This window comes from Dicentrarchus labrax, unplaced genomic scaffold (genome assembly GCF_905237075.1).
Source record: "Dicentrarchus labrax unplaced genomic scaffold, dlabrax2021, whole genome shotgun sequence".
Lineage (NCBI taxonomy): Eukaryota > Metazoa > Chordata > Actinopteri > Moronidae > Dicentrarchus > Dicentrarchus labrax.
In genome coordinates, this window is record NW_026136707.1 from 2,997,088 (window position 1) to 3,012,124 (window position 15,037).

Sequence of the window (15,037 nt, forward strand, 5' to 3'; positions counted from 1 at the left end):
GTTCTTTAACGTCAGCAATCCAGCAGCTCCACTAAAGGGAACTGGTGGTTTAGTGCCTTGCTAAAATAATACTCAATAATCATCCCTCTCAAAGCAAGCTGCCTAAAACTCAAGCCTGCTATCACCCAAATGAATTGAAGGTTACAATCCTGAACATCTGTGAGTACCTGCTTTTTAAACACAAGCTTAAATAACACAGTGGACATAATAACAGCCTCCATACCACCGTAAACATTGCTCTAAATATGTTTTTATTAAGCAAAACATAATGCATAAGCTGTCTAATGACAATGTGGCCGATGTGGACCAACTACAGTAGCATCTGTTGTATTCTGCCCAAACATTTCTGTTAACTCCAACACAATATGCTCTATTTTAAAACTGTAAACTTCATACAAAGTGATCATCTAAAGTGCTTTTTTTAAAAAAGAAATGAGCGATATAAGCCAGCAAAACACATCATAATAATGCATGATAACACTTTTCTTTGACAAAGGAAGTCCAGTGTAAAAAAAAAGAAAGAAGAAAGAACAAGTTATAATAACATATAAAACAGTAAAATAAAACAGATGTACATTTCATTGCCCCTCCGGTGTGACAATGTTCAATCGTTTACCAAGAAACCCTTCAACTAGTCAAAGCCTTTTCTTAAATTATTTTTGGTAGTTGTTTGGAACAGCCATTAGCCATTCATGAAACATACAGCATCCTTAACTTCTACCACCCTTCCACACCACAAACCCTCAGTGCTTTCTAAAACTCTTTTATAGCATATCCACACATGTCTGAAACCTTTCTCAATCTCCATACTGTACTCCTTTATGTATCACTTCCTGATCAACGGCATTGTCACAAGACCGGGAATCCTAAATCTCAGTTCTGGACTGATAAAACTCAGTACGTTGAATGTGTGACCTGCAGTGGGAGGCCTGTATCCACCCGGGAGAATATTCCTTCACATAAAACAGCAGACAAGTCTTTCTCGCGACGGGTTTATCTCTTCTTCCTCTGCTGCCGGAGCACCTTTCTCCTTTTAAGGATCATGTCGTGGAGTCTCTCCAGGCCCTCCCTGAGCCCATCTCCTATGATGGCGCAGGCTGGCTGCAGGTGCCAGGGAGTAGCGGGGCCTAGTTCTTTCAGCGCCAGCAGTTTCTCAATTTCATCAAGTCCCAGAGAATGCCTCAAGTCCTGCTTGTTGGCCACCACCAGCAGGGGCACGCCTTGGTTTTCAGAGGTCTTTGCGATTTTATGGAGCTCCGTCTTGGCCTCCTCCATGCGCTCTGCATCCACAGAGTCCACCACGAATATGATGCCGTCCGTGCATCGCGTGTACGACTTCCACAGCGGGCGAAGCTTCTCCTGGCCACCGACGTCCCAGAAGTGGAACGTCCCAGTCCTGTGGCCGCCCAGAGACAGCTTGACCTTCTCCGCGTTGAAACCTTTGGTGGGCACCGTGTTCACGAACTCATTGAACTGCAGTCTGTAGAGAACGGTGGTCTTCCCCGCGGAGTCCAGCCCAAGGATGGCGATGTGGAACGACTGGAAGAACGGGATGCTTGAGAGGAAGCTAGGTTGCTCTGACAATCCGTTCCCCATCTTTCCTCATGAGGAAGGATTGGTGATTTGGGAGATTTGATCCAGTTGTCCAACAATAATCCTCAGAGCTGCTGATATTCCAAAACGACTGCAGCAGTTACCTGAAAGCATAATTGCACATGTTACTGCGGCCACAAGTAGCGGTTACATAACGGTGCTTTAACTTTCCCTTTAAAACGAGTTAAAACGTAGTAAAACAGCAGCACAAACACAGAAGAGGTCTAACAAAGTGAGTTACAGTTAAGTGAAGCTTGCTAACATAAGCTACTGTAGTGAGGCTGTGGCTGCAAACACCTGAGCGCACTGATTTTGAGCAAGTGGTGAATTTCCAACGTTTCAGGCGTAAAAGGAAGATTGTGTTGTATATTCGCTTCACAATAACAACGGATCAAATTCACTGCGTGTAAGTGATCTCTGCTCATTTGACGCGGCGGATTCTGTGATAGTGTAACAACAGTGATCATTACACCAGTGTGCAAAAACATGAATATATTGTAGTGTTTTTATATGTTGACACTGAAGAGGGTTGTTTTCTGGTGCTATCAAAAGATCTACACATGCAACAGTTTCTCTGAGCAATGTGCAGTAATGTGGAGTCCACAATTGTGCAACACTTACTAATAAAACACCCTTTACGACCAGGAAAAAGATTTTAAAGCAACATACTACATCTGATATCACAATGTCAATCACTGATATATTAATCCAAAGTAAAGTGACAGAAAATCCCTTTCATTTCACACGTAAAGTCACATAATAAGGAGTTTACAGCCACCTTATTGTGCTAAATGTAGTTAAATCACCTCATATCCTATCACTGTGACATTCCTATAGGGGCCTAATGGCTAGTTCTTCCTGCTATTTTAATATATTACCACCTAAATTGTATTAAACACAAGGGTTTAGCTTCCAGTGACAACGTATTTATCCACACACGAGATTGCAATCACATTTTAAGACTGACAAGTATTTTACACGGCAGGTGAACACATGCATTTGTAGGTATGCCCAGTCCAACACTGGTTACCTACCAGTCTGAGCCATCTGTGGAGAAAACATTCAGTCTAAAATCCTCTCTGAACAAGAAACGCGGTCCTCTCGAGCCTCTACAGCCTTAAAAAATTCAACTCACGGTGTTATTTCCACCGTTAATGTCGACAAACACGACCGGGGGGAAGAAAAAAAGACACACCTTCCTCGGATACAGAGACAAACCCTCCCTGTCTGTCCTCGGTGTCCCAGCAGTGTGGAGCTACCGCTGATGACACTGCTGTCAGCCTGGATCAACGCCCACAACCAACACTGCGGGCGCACGCTATTGGTGCGTGGGCTCCGTTCTCTGCCAGCTGATTGGCCGACACGGCTGTCAATCACGCGTCTGCCCGGGAACCAGGATCACCTGTTGCTCCGTCTGTCTGTTACACTTTTTATAACAGCAATGTTTTTAACGTTAATGTAGCCTAGTGTGTTTTTTTTTTTTTTAGACCGGAGAGGCGACAAAGGTACATTTAATTTAAAGGTTTTATATTTGTTTAATATTTGTTTCAATAGTTCAGAAAATATACACTGTAAAACCATAGTTAATTTAACTTTAAAAAAAAATCTAAGTTTTTAACTAAATGTTGTTGATCAAGTAGCTTTAGTAGTTTTAAGTGACTAAATTCTGTAAAAAAAAAAAAATATTTGTACTGTGAAAACAAAATAACCTATTTTTTTAAGTTACAGAAACATTCCTGATGAATAACTTTTTACTAAATTAGTGCCACTTGAAATTAGTAGTAAAATCTGCTTGATCAATAATCTTTATTAACCTACTGATAAAAATGTGATGCAATCAGTTTCAACTATGTTTTTAGGAGTTAAAATAACTTGTCTGGTTTTACAGTGTATTTTTTTTATTTTTTTTTTTACGTTCATTAGAAATTAATGTACCACCAAATTTAAAATAACGGACATAACATGAGGTTTAACAGATAAAAAAATAAATAAAAAATGTAATGCTTTAAAAAAAAAAAAACATAATTCACTCGTAAATGCGGTTAGTTAATGTTATATTTTTATATTTTACAGCCAATATTAATCCATTAACGGACGTTCAGAAAGCTCGCGGATGAGTTATCAGCCGTTAGAAAACGTTAATAACCGTTAAAAGTTATTTAAAAAATTCAAATTTACCGTTGATTCAGCTCCTCGTGTCAGAGTGTTTTCCCTTTTTCTGTCGGTGTTGTGTGTGTGTGTGTGTGTGTGTGTGTGTGTGTGTGTGCAGCGCCGCCCCGTTCAGTGTGTTTGTGTTTGAAATGATTGGTCCGGAGGCCGGAAAGAGCCCCACGCTGACCGCAGCACACCCCGAGCATTGGAGGACAACAAACACCGCCGCCTTATGTAACGTGTGTCTGTTGTCCAGCTGACATTGTAGGTCGCAGCAGTTTGTTTTTATTGTGTTTATTTTATGAGAGACAGGAAATGTAACGCAGGGCATAAACCAGTGGTGGAAGGAGTGTTCACATCCGTTAAAGACTGAATACTTATATAATAGTTACTAAATATTACCTCAAATCCCCATTTTTACTAAATGTAATTGTAATCTGATTACATCTTTCCTCCCCTGTAACTAATGGATTACAGTTACCCTTTTTTTTTTGTATCCCGATTACATAATTCAGTTACATGTAATCTATTACTACCCAAGTCTGTCCTTTCTTTAAGTAAAAGTGCCAATACAACCATTTTTTTTCTTCTTACATTCATAATTTCAACTCACGTCTAAAATGCTGATCGCAAAGCACAAACAACTAAAGTCAATTATAATCACCAGATTTTTAATTTGAGTTTAAATGTTATATCCGATTCATGATCCATTTTTTCCATCTAATTCCTCAATTTGGTACCTGGAATATTTTCCATTTAAACTGAAATAAAACAAGTTACCTTTTGGTCCATTTTAAGTCATATTGACCACTCTTAAAATCTCTTAAATCTGCTTAAAAACCACAGAAACGTATGAAATTCAATGAAAAACACCATTTAAAACCAATACCGTATAGTAGACTTATGACTCATATGTTTTATTTACATATTTGTTGTTTGTTTGTTTAGATAGTCCTCTGCCAAATATATATGTCTACCTTTTAGATGTCTATTTGTAGTAAATATAATATTAGCCATTATCAATAAGCTGGAAGGAGAGACTACCTCCCTCTTAAACTTATTTTAATTTATTTCAATTACAATGTTCAGTATTAGAAACGATAACAGGGGATTAAGATCAGAAAAACACATGGCAGCCTGTGGGTCATGTGGTTTAATTATATATATATATGTATATAAATATATATAAATATATATATATCCTGCCAGTTATGCACAGAGCCTCAGATGACTCATTGAACACATATGTTAAGTTATGCGTCGAACATGTGCCGTCTTAACGTGTTTATAATTGTTGGCGTACCGAGCGAGCAGCTGTCAGTGGACCAGCGGGCGTCATAATGTGGTGCGATGACCTTCGTGACACCACAGTCGCTCCACGTCTTCTGCCGTAAGCTATAAAAATCTCCAAATATGGCCGATCTATTCAGTCCTTTCCTGTTCGTTCTGTGCTCAGTGGAAGTATTCAGAGCCGTTACTTTAGTTAAAGTACTAATAATACAACGCAGCTTTTGATATACAACCATATTCCCGACCAAGCAACACCGCAGTAACTACAATTTTGGTCAAAATGTAGTTATGACTGAAAATGAACTTTTATATGTCTGTTTTATCTTGTGAGACATTCTCTAAATTCAGTCTTGCTCCATCTTAGAGAAAACGTGATGTAAAAAATTGTAGTAACTACAAAATCCAACCTAAAACCAGAACTTTAAAGCCATTTTTCTCAGTTTCACTGTTAGCGTAGTTACTGCGGTTATGTTTTGTAGTAGTCCAGTGGTTCCCAGCATGTGGGCCCGGGCCCCTCCGAAGGGCCACAGGGTGAATCGGAGGGGTTATGATGTGATTAATGGGGGTTGGAAAGAAATAAAATATCAGTTCTGTTACAAAACTTTGGGACGAGTATCCCCCCCAACTTGTACTTTCCACCGTCGGCTGTGTTACAAGTCAACGGTAACAACAGTAACTGTAACTGTAACTGTAGACAGGATGTTCATGTGTGCTTCATTCAAACTTTATTGAGACTAAAACAAACCCTGTAACCATCTGGAAGATAGTAAAACCACATTAATATTTATAAATAATACATAATATTCTTTGGAAAATGGCTCTAAGTCATATGCTTTAATGTTAAGTAGATCTGAATTACAGTAAATAGACTAAAACATGCATCATCGCTATAGATAGACTGAATAATCGGTTGGATAATCTGCCGTTTTGATTATCTCGTCAAGGTTATTTTGTTTTACGTCTGTTAGTATAGTTTGTTAGATTAAATTTGTGCACATTTAACTCTTTAAAGAAAGCAAAACAAGCACATAATAAGAGAAAAAATGAATTTTAAAAAAGGAGAAAGTCAGGATCTATTTTTCCACGATCTCGAGAGTTTCTCCTCCACTCGTTCCAAGAAGGCGCTGTACGCTCCTCTTCTTCGTCGGTGTCTCTGTGAAACAGATATTCAGTGTCAGTATTAAAATAAGTGTAACTCCAGGCAAATATTTCTCTTTTGTGGTAGTAGAAACTAACTTTACTTTCACTTTAATTCAGTGCCACAAACCACATTATTTCCTGGTTGGAGTCATTATTTAGCTGCATGTAGATCTTTGTTTTGATGAACTTTTTTTCTGTACGGTTTAAAAGCACAATACTTTGGACATTATACTGTGGTACCATGTAATCAGGGGTGGAAGAAGTATTCAGATCATTTATTACGAGTAGAAACAGCACTATAAAAGTATTCTATTACAATCCTCCATTCAAACTGTGACTACAGCTCTAAATTACTTTATTTTTGTAAAGAAAAAAAAAAAAAGAAGCACAAAATGAAAAATCCTCCAGTACAGTAACGCAGACGTGGTTCTTTATATGACACCAAAGAGCCACTGACGGTATATGAGGCAGATTTCGGAGGCCATGGCGGCTGAGGAAGTAAGAGCCTCGCATCCCATCGGGGCTCTGCAGGTTTATGGGTGTCCACTCTTGTGTTCGTGTCCCTTGAACTAAAGTCCGACTCAGATTTAGTGGTCCGAACTGGAAAAGAAAATATTAATTAATTCGGTTATTTGTGCCGTCAATAGTATTTATAAATGTAGAGAAACTGGATTTTGAATGAACAAGAAGACCTTTATTCTTTCTAATGGTGGTGACACAGTTTAGATATAAAATGGAAACATTCAGAACAAGTTTCAGCCAAGATTACCCCTAAAGATAAAGTAAATTCACTTACTAACGTCCATGTGCTTTAATTTTAAATTCAGGTTGCCAGGATCTCTCTCGTATGTAGTAACTATGTCTGGAAGGTCTTCATCAAGCTGAAATCAGTGATAAAAACAATTTTTTTGTGTTTCTCGCCATCTTGTGGTTCGATGAAGATATTACAAACTACCAGTGTTGGAAGAAGTATTCAGTTCCTTTGCTTCAGTAAAAGTACCACAGTGTGAAAATACTCTTTCCTGCATTCAAAACCTTTCTTTACCTTAAAAATATGTACTTATGATCAGCCAAAGTAGCAGTAAAATTGTCCCTCTCAGTGTTTTGCTATTATATATGTTTTTGGATCAGTATTACTGCTGCATTCATGTGTTGCATTTAACTGCTGTAGATGTTTAAGGTTGAGCTCATTTTAAACTTCTTTATATCCTGTTGAATGTACAGAAATGCATCATATTCTATAAGATCATCATATATCTGACAGGAGCTCAGAAATGTATGGTTTTATCTTCCTGCTCATCCAATGACAGTATTTAAGAGACATTTCTCAACCCATAAAGAAACATTTAACATGAAAAAATCAAATATCTGAATAGAAACTAAAGCTATCCGATGTACAGGACACTTACCGGTCTGAAGTCATGTGGTTTGGGGTTCCTATAAGGCCCAGAAGGGTACTTCCCTGTCTTGACAAACATCAGCTCAGATCCCAGAGCATCAGGAGGCCTGTATGACGTGATGAACTGCGGAGGGTCTTCTCTTAGGTAACTCTCGTGTAAAACCTTTGGTAGAAATATTCCAGCTCTCCTCTTTAAGTCACCGGGTTGAGCCACGGCTGGATCTGGATGTGTCTTTCTCGCTTTCTTTTGAGGAACTGACAGAGATTTGTACAGTTTCAGAGAGAAATCTGGCGGCTTGACGCTCCACGCGTCACTTCGGCTGTCCGTCACGGGGAGTGTGAACCATTTGCTTCTTGCCAAAGAGAGACGCTGGCTTGCAGAGAATTGGATTTTTTCTTCAAAGGAGACTGAAGGCAGGGGATGCAAGGAAGTATATGGAGCCATTTTGTTCAAGTAAGGTATCTCCTTACCTTAAACTGATATCTCCTGACCTGAGTTTGAGGTAGAACCTGTTGTAGTGTTTGTTCTTATGTCAGGAGCACAGTGAGAGAGTAGCAGACAGTGGCACGAGGGTTGATTACAGACACAACACATAAAAAGGTGCTGCTTGGTAACGAGCGCCTTTAGTCTTCTTAACAAAAAGAATTAAGTTAAGTGGGCTGAGCTCAGTAGGACATTCAACAAAAACAGGATCTTAGCAACAGTGCAAACAAAGTGCTGAATCTTTACTGTACCAGATTGTGTTCATCCCTTATGAGGCTGCAGTGGTGGAGTTAGATCCTTCGTATTCAGTTGTGGATGAAGTTTACTTGAGTAAAAGTAGCAATCACACAATTAAAAATACTCCCTGCATTCAAAATATTACTAATTAAAATAAAAGTACGTAAGTATAATCAAGAAAAAATAAAGTAGTAGTGCACAAGTAAAATGATTCACTTTGTACTGCTGCGTGGTTTATTTCACTATATAACAATGCATTATATTTAATATGCTCCTTATAGGTTTTTAAAATCTTCACCTGCAAAGTAACTGGTAACTAAAAAAGTACAATATTGCTGTTATGTAGTGGAGTGTAGAGTATTATACTATGCTAGTGCAGTATTGGCATTAAAGTACATATTTGTAGTGATTTTCCAGCAGTGTAAGTCTATATATTGTCCTCACAAGTAACGTGTATACATCTGTAATGTCAGGATGTTTCCACCAGATGGCAGCGTATCCTTCAGGTGATGGAAGTCAGAGAACAGTCACACAGTTCACTCCACAGTTCAGACAGTCGGAGAAAGCAGGGTTCAGTCCACAGCGAGAGGTGAACAGGCTGTGATGTAGACTTGGAGGAGTAAAGGTTGGAGGTTGGACACATGACATTAAATCTAAAAGGTAACTGTCCCCTGTACTTAAACAGCACCGTGGATGCTCAGAGCGTCCAGCGGCGGGCCAGGACTTGGCGTGCAGAGACGATGCTTCTTCCAGATTCATGCTGCAATCGCTCTGGAAGAGAAAGCTGTTTAATGTTTATTTTTACTGAGTCAACCTCCCAGAAAAGTCAGGGAAATTGTCTGGAAAGGAAAAAGGGAAGGCTGTTGCCAAGAGCTTTTTTGATTTACATAGAACTTCTATCTAAGTAAGTAGTATCATAACCACATAAAGTATAAAATAAGTGCATTACAGTGCATTACAATGCACTTGTATATACATATGGATTTTTTTCCTTCTAAAGTCTCTGGATGCTGTATAACTGATGATCCTGTCTGTGTACATCTGTCTTTTCTACTTTTCTGATTTAAATCTCGTTCTTGTTTCGAGGTTGATTCTTACCTGTGCACGTGTCTGCATAGCAAACTGTTTGCTTTACTACCTTTGCAAGGTCGGTGTTTACAGAATATTCTGCTGCCCTCAAGTGGCCAAAAACAATCAATACTGCTTTAAATAAAGTTTATACATAAATAATAAACTTAATAAGCTGACAGTACAGTAGAGTCGATGAACAGACATGTTAAGTACAGTAAATAGATATATAGCAGCATCAGCGTTAGTTAGCAACATGTCTGGATAAGTTTGGGATGAAAAAACATTAAAATAAAGTACCAATCTTTTCTAATCTCGACTAAAAGCCAAAACCTTAGTGTCACATACGTTTTCATGACTTATTACAGTAAAGGAATCATTGATGAAACTGGGTCTCTCTCAGTCACCATGTTGGATCAAATGTCTTTAAAACAAACAGCAACATCAGAGGTCATAGCTGTGATTTACAGGAGCCAGACAGTAAGCAGAGGAGCTCCCCTTATGTAAACACTGATCCATATGCAGTAGAGCTTTTCCAGACAGTTGTTGCAGCAATCACTTTGTTCGTACCGACTCGGACAGCTGACACAAGGGGGCAAAGGCAACAGGAAACCCGAGCTGAGACCAAACAGCGCCTGTGAAGGAGCTGACCTCGCTGGCCCTGTTAAACCAGGAGCTGCCACCTTCAGAGGCTCCTCTCGACCTCTGGCCCCCCTCAGCTCTGTGTCTGAAAAACCCCTGCGATTGTATCCAGTGACATTTACAACCACCGTGCAACCAGTGGCTTGGCCGAAACAATTACATGAGCCTTTTGTCAAACGTGACAGCCCAAGATGCTGAGGTCGACCCTGCCTTTTAGTGGCCTCAGAGATGTCTCTGCACCACTCCGACAACATGATGAAGCCTAATTGCATCGTTGTTTGAACACTAACAGAAAAAGTACCACAGATAAATCACCCTGTAACGCACAGACGCTTGTAAGTTACGGCCCGAGAGCCAGCTGAGTATCAAAGAGTGGGTGGAGAAAACTACTGGTCTCTTTTTCTTTCCGAGGTCTGAATGTGTGTCAGGACCTCCATCTGTTTTTACTGTTTGAGCACCGTCACTGAGGAAAAGAGCGGCCGTCAGTGCCCATCCCGTCAGATCGGAAGCTCTTCCTTCCCTTTCATCTCGTCTCAGACAGATGAGGGAGATAAATCAATGAAATATGATAAATCATGAGATGTTGTGAATGTGGATGAATCAAAAACTCTTTCATCATCCTGCTTTTTACTTACACAGTGGACCTTTTCCCTTAACTCCCAAGTCAATAAAATGAAAATATCATAAAACAATTGAATTTTAAAGTGGAAAAGTAGCTAAAACTGGTTGAAAACACAACTTTTGACACAATTTAAAGGCACTAAAAACCTAATTTCTCAGTCAGTTTCTTATAGTGAGTGATCGCAAAATTTTCTGTCAAAGTTAGAACAGATTTCTGATGCAGATTTCTCTATTTTGTGTTTTTATCTTCACTTTTCTCACTGGTTTGAAGTGGCTGAGGATAGGTTGATGCCACATGCAGTATTTCCATGCATGGATCAAAAGTTTAATAGTGTGGTCGGTTGCTTATATTGCCAGGACTGTCAATCAAAACTGACCAAACCGCAACCACACAGTCCCAATAAAGCAGTTTGTGACTGTTAATAAACTCTTAATAAACAATTCCAAAGATTTTTATTTATGAGCTTGAACTTTGCTTGTTACTTATCTGCATTATAGAGAAATACTTCAGATTTCAGGGTCTTTAAACACAAAAGAGTTGCTTCTGCAAAGTAAACTTGGAGTTGTGTAACTAACTACTGGACTAAAATGGTCAAAACCCGTCTCATGTTTCCTTTGGACGAAGACAGACTGACGAAACATAGTCTGATTTTTTACTCCTATTTTAAGCAACCTGACAGACAAACTAGATTTAGCAAGAAAATCTATATCTGTTGACACTGGATGGATTGGTGGGACACAGTTTGAGAGTTTAATGTGTATCACAGATATTTGTGTAAATGTGCTAAAAAGAGGAGAACCAAACAACAAAAATCAAAAACCTTGTGTTAGCCATCAGTATTTTACCTTTGTAGCTTTTAAGACTTTCATGCTACTCTCACCTTTAGCTTCTTTCACGAGCATTGTTACAGTCCTTAGGTGTGTCTGACTCTGCCAGGATTTGGGGATTTAGTCTGTTACTGTATCAGAGACTGTAAAGGCATTGTTTGCATTGTTGGTACAGAGTGTTGAGTGGTCAGTCTGGGTTGGGGTATGTGATTGGAGGCTGGGTGTCGGGGGGGGTGGAAGCAGGAATAGCTCGTGTCATGACCCAGCTGCTCTGAGGTCACATTTGTCCTCTACAGTAAGTAAACACAAAGCAGTTCCTTCTGCAGCACGGTGCTATTGTAATAAAAAACCCACACTCAGCAGGTCTGGTGTGCTTTTTGCTCTCTAGGTGTGGACAATATCAGATTTTACATTCAAAAATATTCAGATAAGTTCTTAAAAAATGTCTGTAAATCTGTTTTGGGGGCTTTGCCTTCCTTTGATAGGATAGACCTCCAGAAAAGGCAGGGAGAGAGATGGGATGACGCACAGGAACTCCCTGTGGCCGGTCATTCCCTGACTTTTTCTTTACCATCGCCATGAGGTGACATTTGTGGTTTTATGTTTTAAGAATTTAGCTCCAAGCACCACTGCGGCTATAAGTTTTGGCCTCAGAGAGACTCTCTGTCTTTCTTATTTTCCTTCCTTCTTATCTTATCCTTCTTCCACTGATCTGGAAGCAGAGCATCCCGGTGGTCTGAGGGTTTAACAGTCTGACCAGAGACCTTTCTTGCGTGTAATTTCCCGAACAGTTATTCTCTCTGATAAAGAAAGAAACAAATGTAAATCCAAGCAGCAAAACTAATGCTACAATGAGTAGTAGTTCATTTAAATGACATTTTGATTTCAGATTCATCCACCGTACCACCTGAATGATAAAAATGAATCTTCACTGCCATTCTGAGCACTTCTTCCACCACTCCTCTTGCCAAAACATCTTACATGTGTTCGCCAAGACACAAGCTGACGAATCACTGCGCAGTGTTGTCCAAATCCTCTCCCCAGGGGCCCAACAAAGGCAGCAGGGAAGCACCATCATCCCCATGTGCTTCAGTACTAAATAAGTACTTTCACCCTTTACTGAACAGGAGCAGCCACAGGTGCTGCAAATCACAGCACTAATCTGGTCTTCTACAGGTGCTGAATTATTCATTTCAACTGATGTTTGTGATTCTCACGCAGGTGATGGCGTGAGAAACAACAGCGACAAGACAAGGAGGTAAAACAGGGTGAAGTGTATTCATGTTTAGACCTTTGGAACATGGTTTTGGACCAGGATTTTCTGCTCTGCTTGTGTTCTCCTTCTGTATACACTTGAAGTCTTTTAAGTTGTACAATCAGTTTCCCTGTCAGTGGTGGGGGTTAAAGTAATTATATACAGTTTACATTCCCTGCATCATTTAGCTGATATCACATTTCCCAGGGGACACTGCAGCGCTGCCATTTCTCCCACGTCTGCAGAGCTGATTATAATGAGAGAAAATTGCACAAAATGAGCTCATGTGTAGATTTAAGCATTAAACAAGGCAATTACCCCCATTTGTTTACCACTTTTTACTTTGCTCCCTGGATGTAACCTGAAAGATACAAACTATAATACATGTCACATACACCGTGTATATTCACTGGACGTGGATTCATGTTTTCCATCCAGGAGGCCGATTGAGATTTAATTGCTGGTTGTGTAAGAGGAGGAATGAGCAGACGGGAAGAAAGTGGGTTTTTACCTGATGGCTATTCCAGACTCTTAGCAGGTTGATGGTCCAGGAGATTTATGAGGGAGGGGTTATATCCCTCCCTCCTCCGCCTGGGAGTCAAACAGACGAGCGTCTCAACAAGACAGTCAGGCACCTCCGTGTTGCACTGGGAGAAGACAGGAGGAGTCTACGACCTGCACAGCTGTCGGCTTCCCATTGGTTCTCTCTAGAGCTGCAGAAAGAATCGTCCAAAGGTTTATTCCTCATTAATCACAGAATACAGTCTTACTGACTTTATTGAAACTTCACAATTTACTTAAACCGTCCACTTTATGTCAAAAATAGTCCTCCTGCTGATACTTGGCAAAATCATCAGCATGAACCCTACAGCAGAGTTTCTATTTGTCCTATGTAGGAAAATATTTGTAGAGCTGAAACAATTAGTCGATTAGTTAACCAACAGAACATTTATTGGCAAATATCTTGATTAATGATTAATCACATAAGTCTCTTTCAAGCTAAAATGCCAAATATTTGTCAGTATCAGCATTTAAATTGTAAATATTTCCTGCTTTTTTCTGTTTTATATCATTTTAAACTATATTTGAGTTTAAGACTTTTGGTCGGACAAAATGAGACATTAATTAATCGATAAAAGAATCTCAATAAGAAATATAATTGTTATTTGTAGCTATAAATTGTTTTAGCATGCAGCACATATGAAATAAATTCTGTATTCCTGTTTATGATTGAATGTATATGTGTAATAATGTGAAGACTGCAGCTTATAGCTTTTACCATATTAGAATAAAACCGACCAAAATAACACAGATTATATCCCCTGCTTCTTCTTCTCTTCATCCCTGACTGAACCAGCCACTGCAAAATGAGGCTTAGTGTTTTTTTTTTATTTCTCCAGAATCCGTTTTTTTACTATTAGAATTGCGCCATCATTTCCTCCGTTTCTGATTTCCTTAAAGAGATCGGTTTCAGGTCTTTTGACAGAACAATCAGCTCCAGCTCCGCAGCTCCTGCCAGTGAAACTCTAGATCTGAGTAGCACGGCTGCACTGAAAGCGTGAGAATGGAAACGAGCTGTTTGGAAACGACCTGAATGCAATATCTGGCTTATCCAAAATCCCACTCTTTGGCTGAGGCCGTTTCCCTGAAAAATGCAGCATGTGGGCCATCTGTTTTAGTGGTTTGGAGTGGTGACTAATGAAATATCACTGTCTGGCCAGTAGTGAACTTCCATGATTAGACCATCAGCCTGCTTTCCCCCCCCTTTAGAAACAGAGAATAAACAAGATTTTGGTGCCGACAGTTTTACAGGCTTAAGTCAGTTCAGATAATTGATGTTTATTTGCTCTGAATAACACAGTGTAATTAGACTGATGAGGTTTATGGATATCCGTGATGTTTGAAAAGTAATGGTGATGCAGAAAACAGAAGTAATTTAGGTTTATGGTCTTTCACCATCAGTAATCTCTCAGGACCTTTTCCTGTGGAGATCCTGATGACTTCTTCATACTCAAGATTCAGTTTTGTCTTTATATTTCAAAACATGCTTTTTGACAGTGAATCAGAATTAACACAGAATGATTTAAAAAGCCAGAATTTATGTATTTAGTTGTTTGTCTGATTGACTTTTTACATTTCTTTGTAGCATTATGGTATTCAGTTTGAATTTTAAGCTCTGAAATGTGTTTTTTGTTGTTGTTGTTTAGAGCTGAAATAATAGCTGATTATTCCATTAATGAAATAAAGGGAAATTATTTAGCAACTATTTTGATAATGGAGAAATCATTTGAGTAAATTTTCAAGCAAAAATTCAACATTCCTGTGTTCT

The 15,037-nt window shown here is 39.2% G+C and overlaps 2 protein-coding genes across 6 annotated transcripts; both read right to left on the reverse strand.

Moving 5' to 3' along the window:
• Positions 1-230: 230 nt before the first annotated feature.
• On the reverse strand, positions 231-3,880 carry arl4aa (ADP-ribosylation factor-like 4aa). 5 transcript variants are annotated; one of them, XM_051407657.1, is made up of 3 exons: positions 3,772-3,817; positions 2,789-3,019; positions 231-1,697 (listed from the first exon to the last, which is right to left on the reverse strand). In XM_051407657.1, the coding sequence occupies exon 3, from the start codon at positions 1,594-1,596 to the stop codon at positions 994-996; it is 603 nt and encodes a 200-aa protein (XP_051263617.1). In that variant the 5' UTR covers positions 1,597-1,697; positions 2,789-3,019; positions 3,772-3,817; the 3' UTR covers positions 231-993. The 5 variants fall into 5 exon arrangements, with proteins under 5 accessions (XP_051263617.1, XP_051263615.1, XP_051263616.1 ...); XM_051407655.1 differs by having other exon boundaries at positions 2,628-3,019; XM_051407656.1 differs by lacking the exon at positions 2,789-3,019 and having other exon boundaries at positions 3,772-3,880.
• Positions 3,881-5,736: 1,856 nt separating this feature from the next.
• Positions 5,737-8,018, reverse strand: si:dkey-30e9.6 (uncharacterized protein LOC564083 homolog). The gene is made up of 4 exons (XM_051407652.1): positions 7,584-8,018; positions 6,971-7,055; positions 6,632-6,774; positions 5,737-6,187 (listed from the first exon to the last, which is right to left on the reverse strand). The coding sequence occupies exons 1-4, from the start codon at positions 8,016-8,018 to the stop codon at positions 6,101-6,103; spliced, it is 750 nt and encodes a 249-aa protein (XP_051263612.1). The 3' UTR covers positions 5,737-6,100.
• Between the last annotated feature and the right edge of the window lie 7,019 nt (positions 8,019-15,037).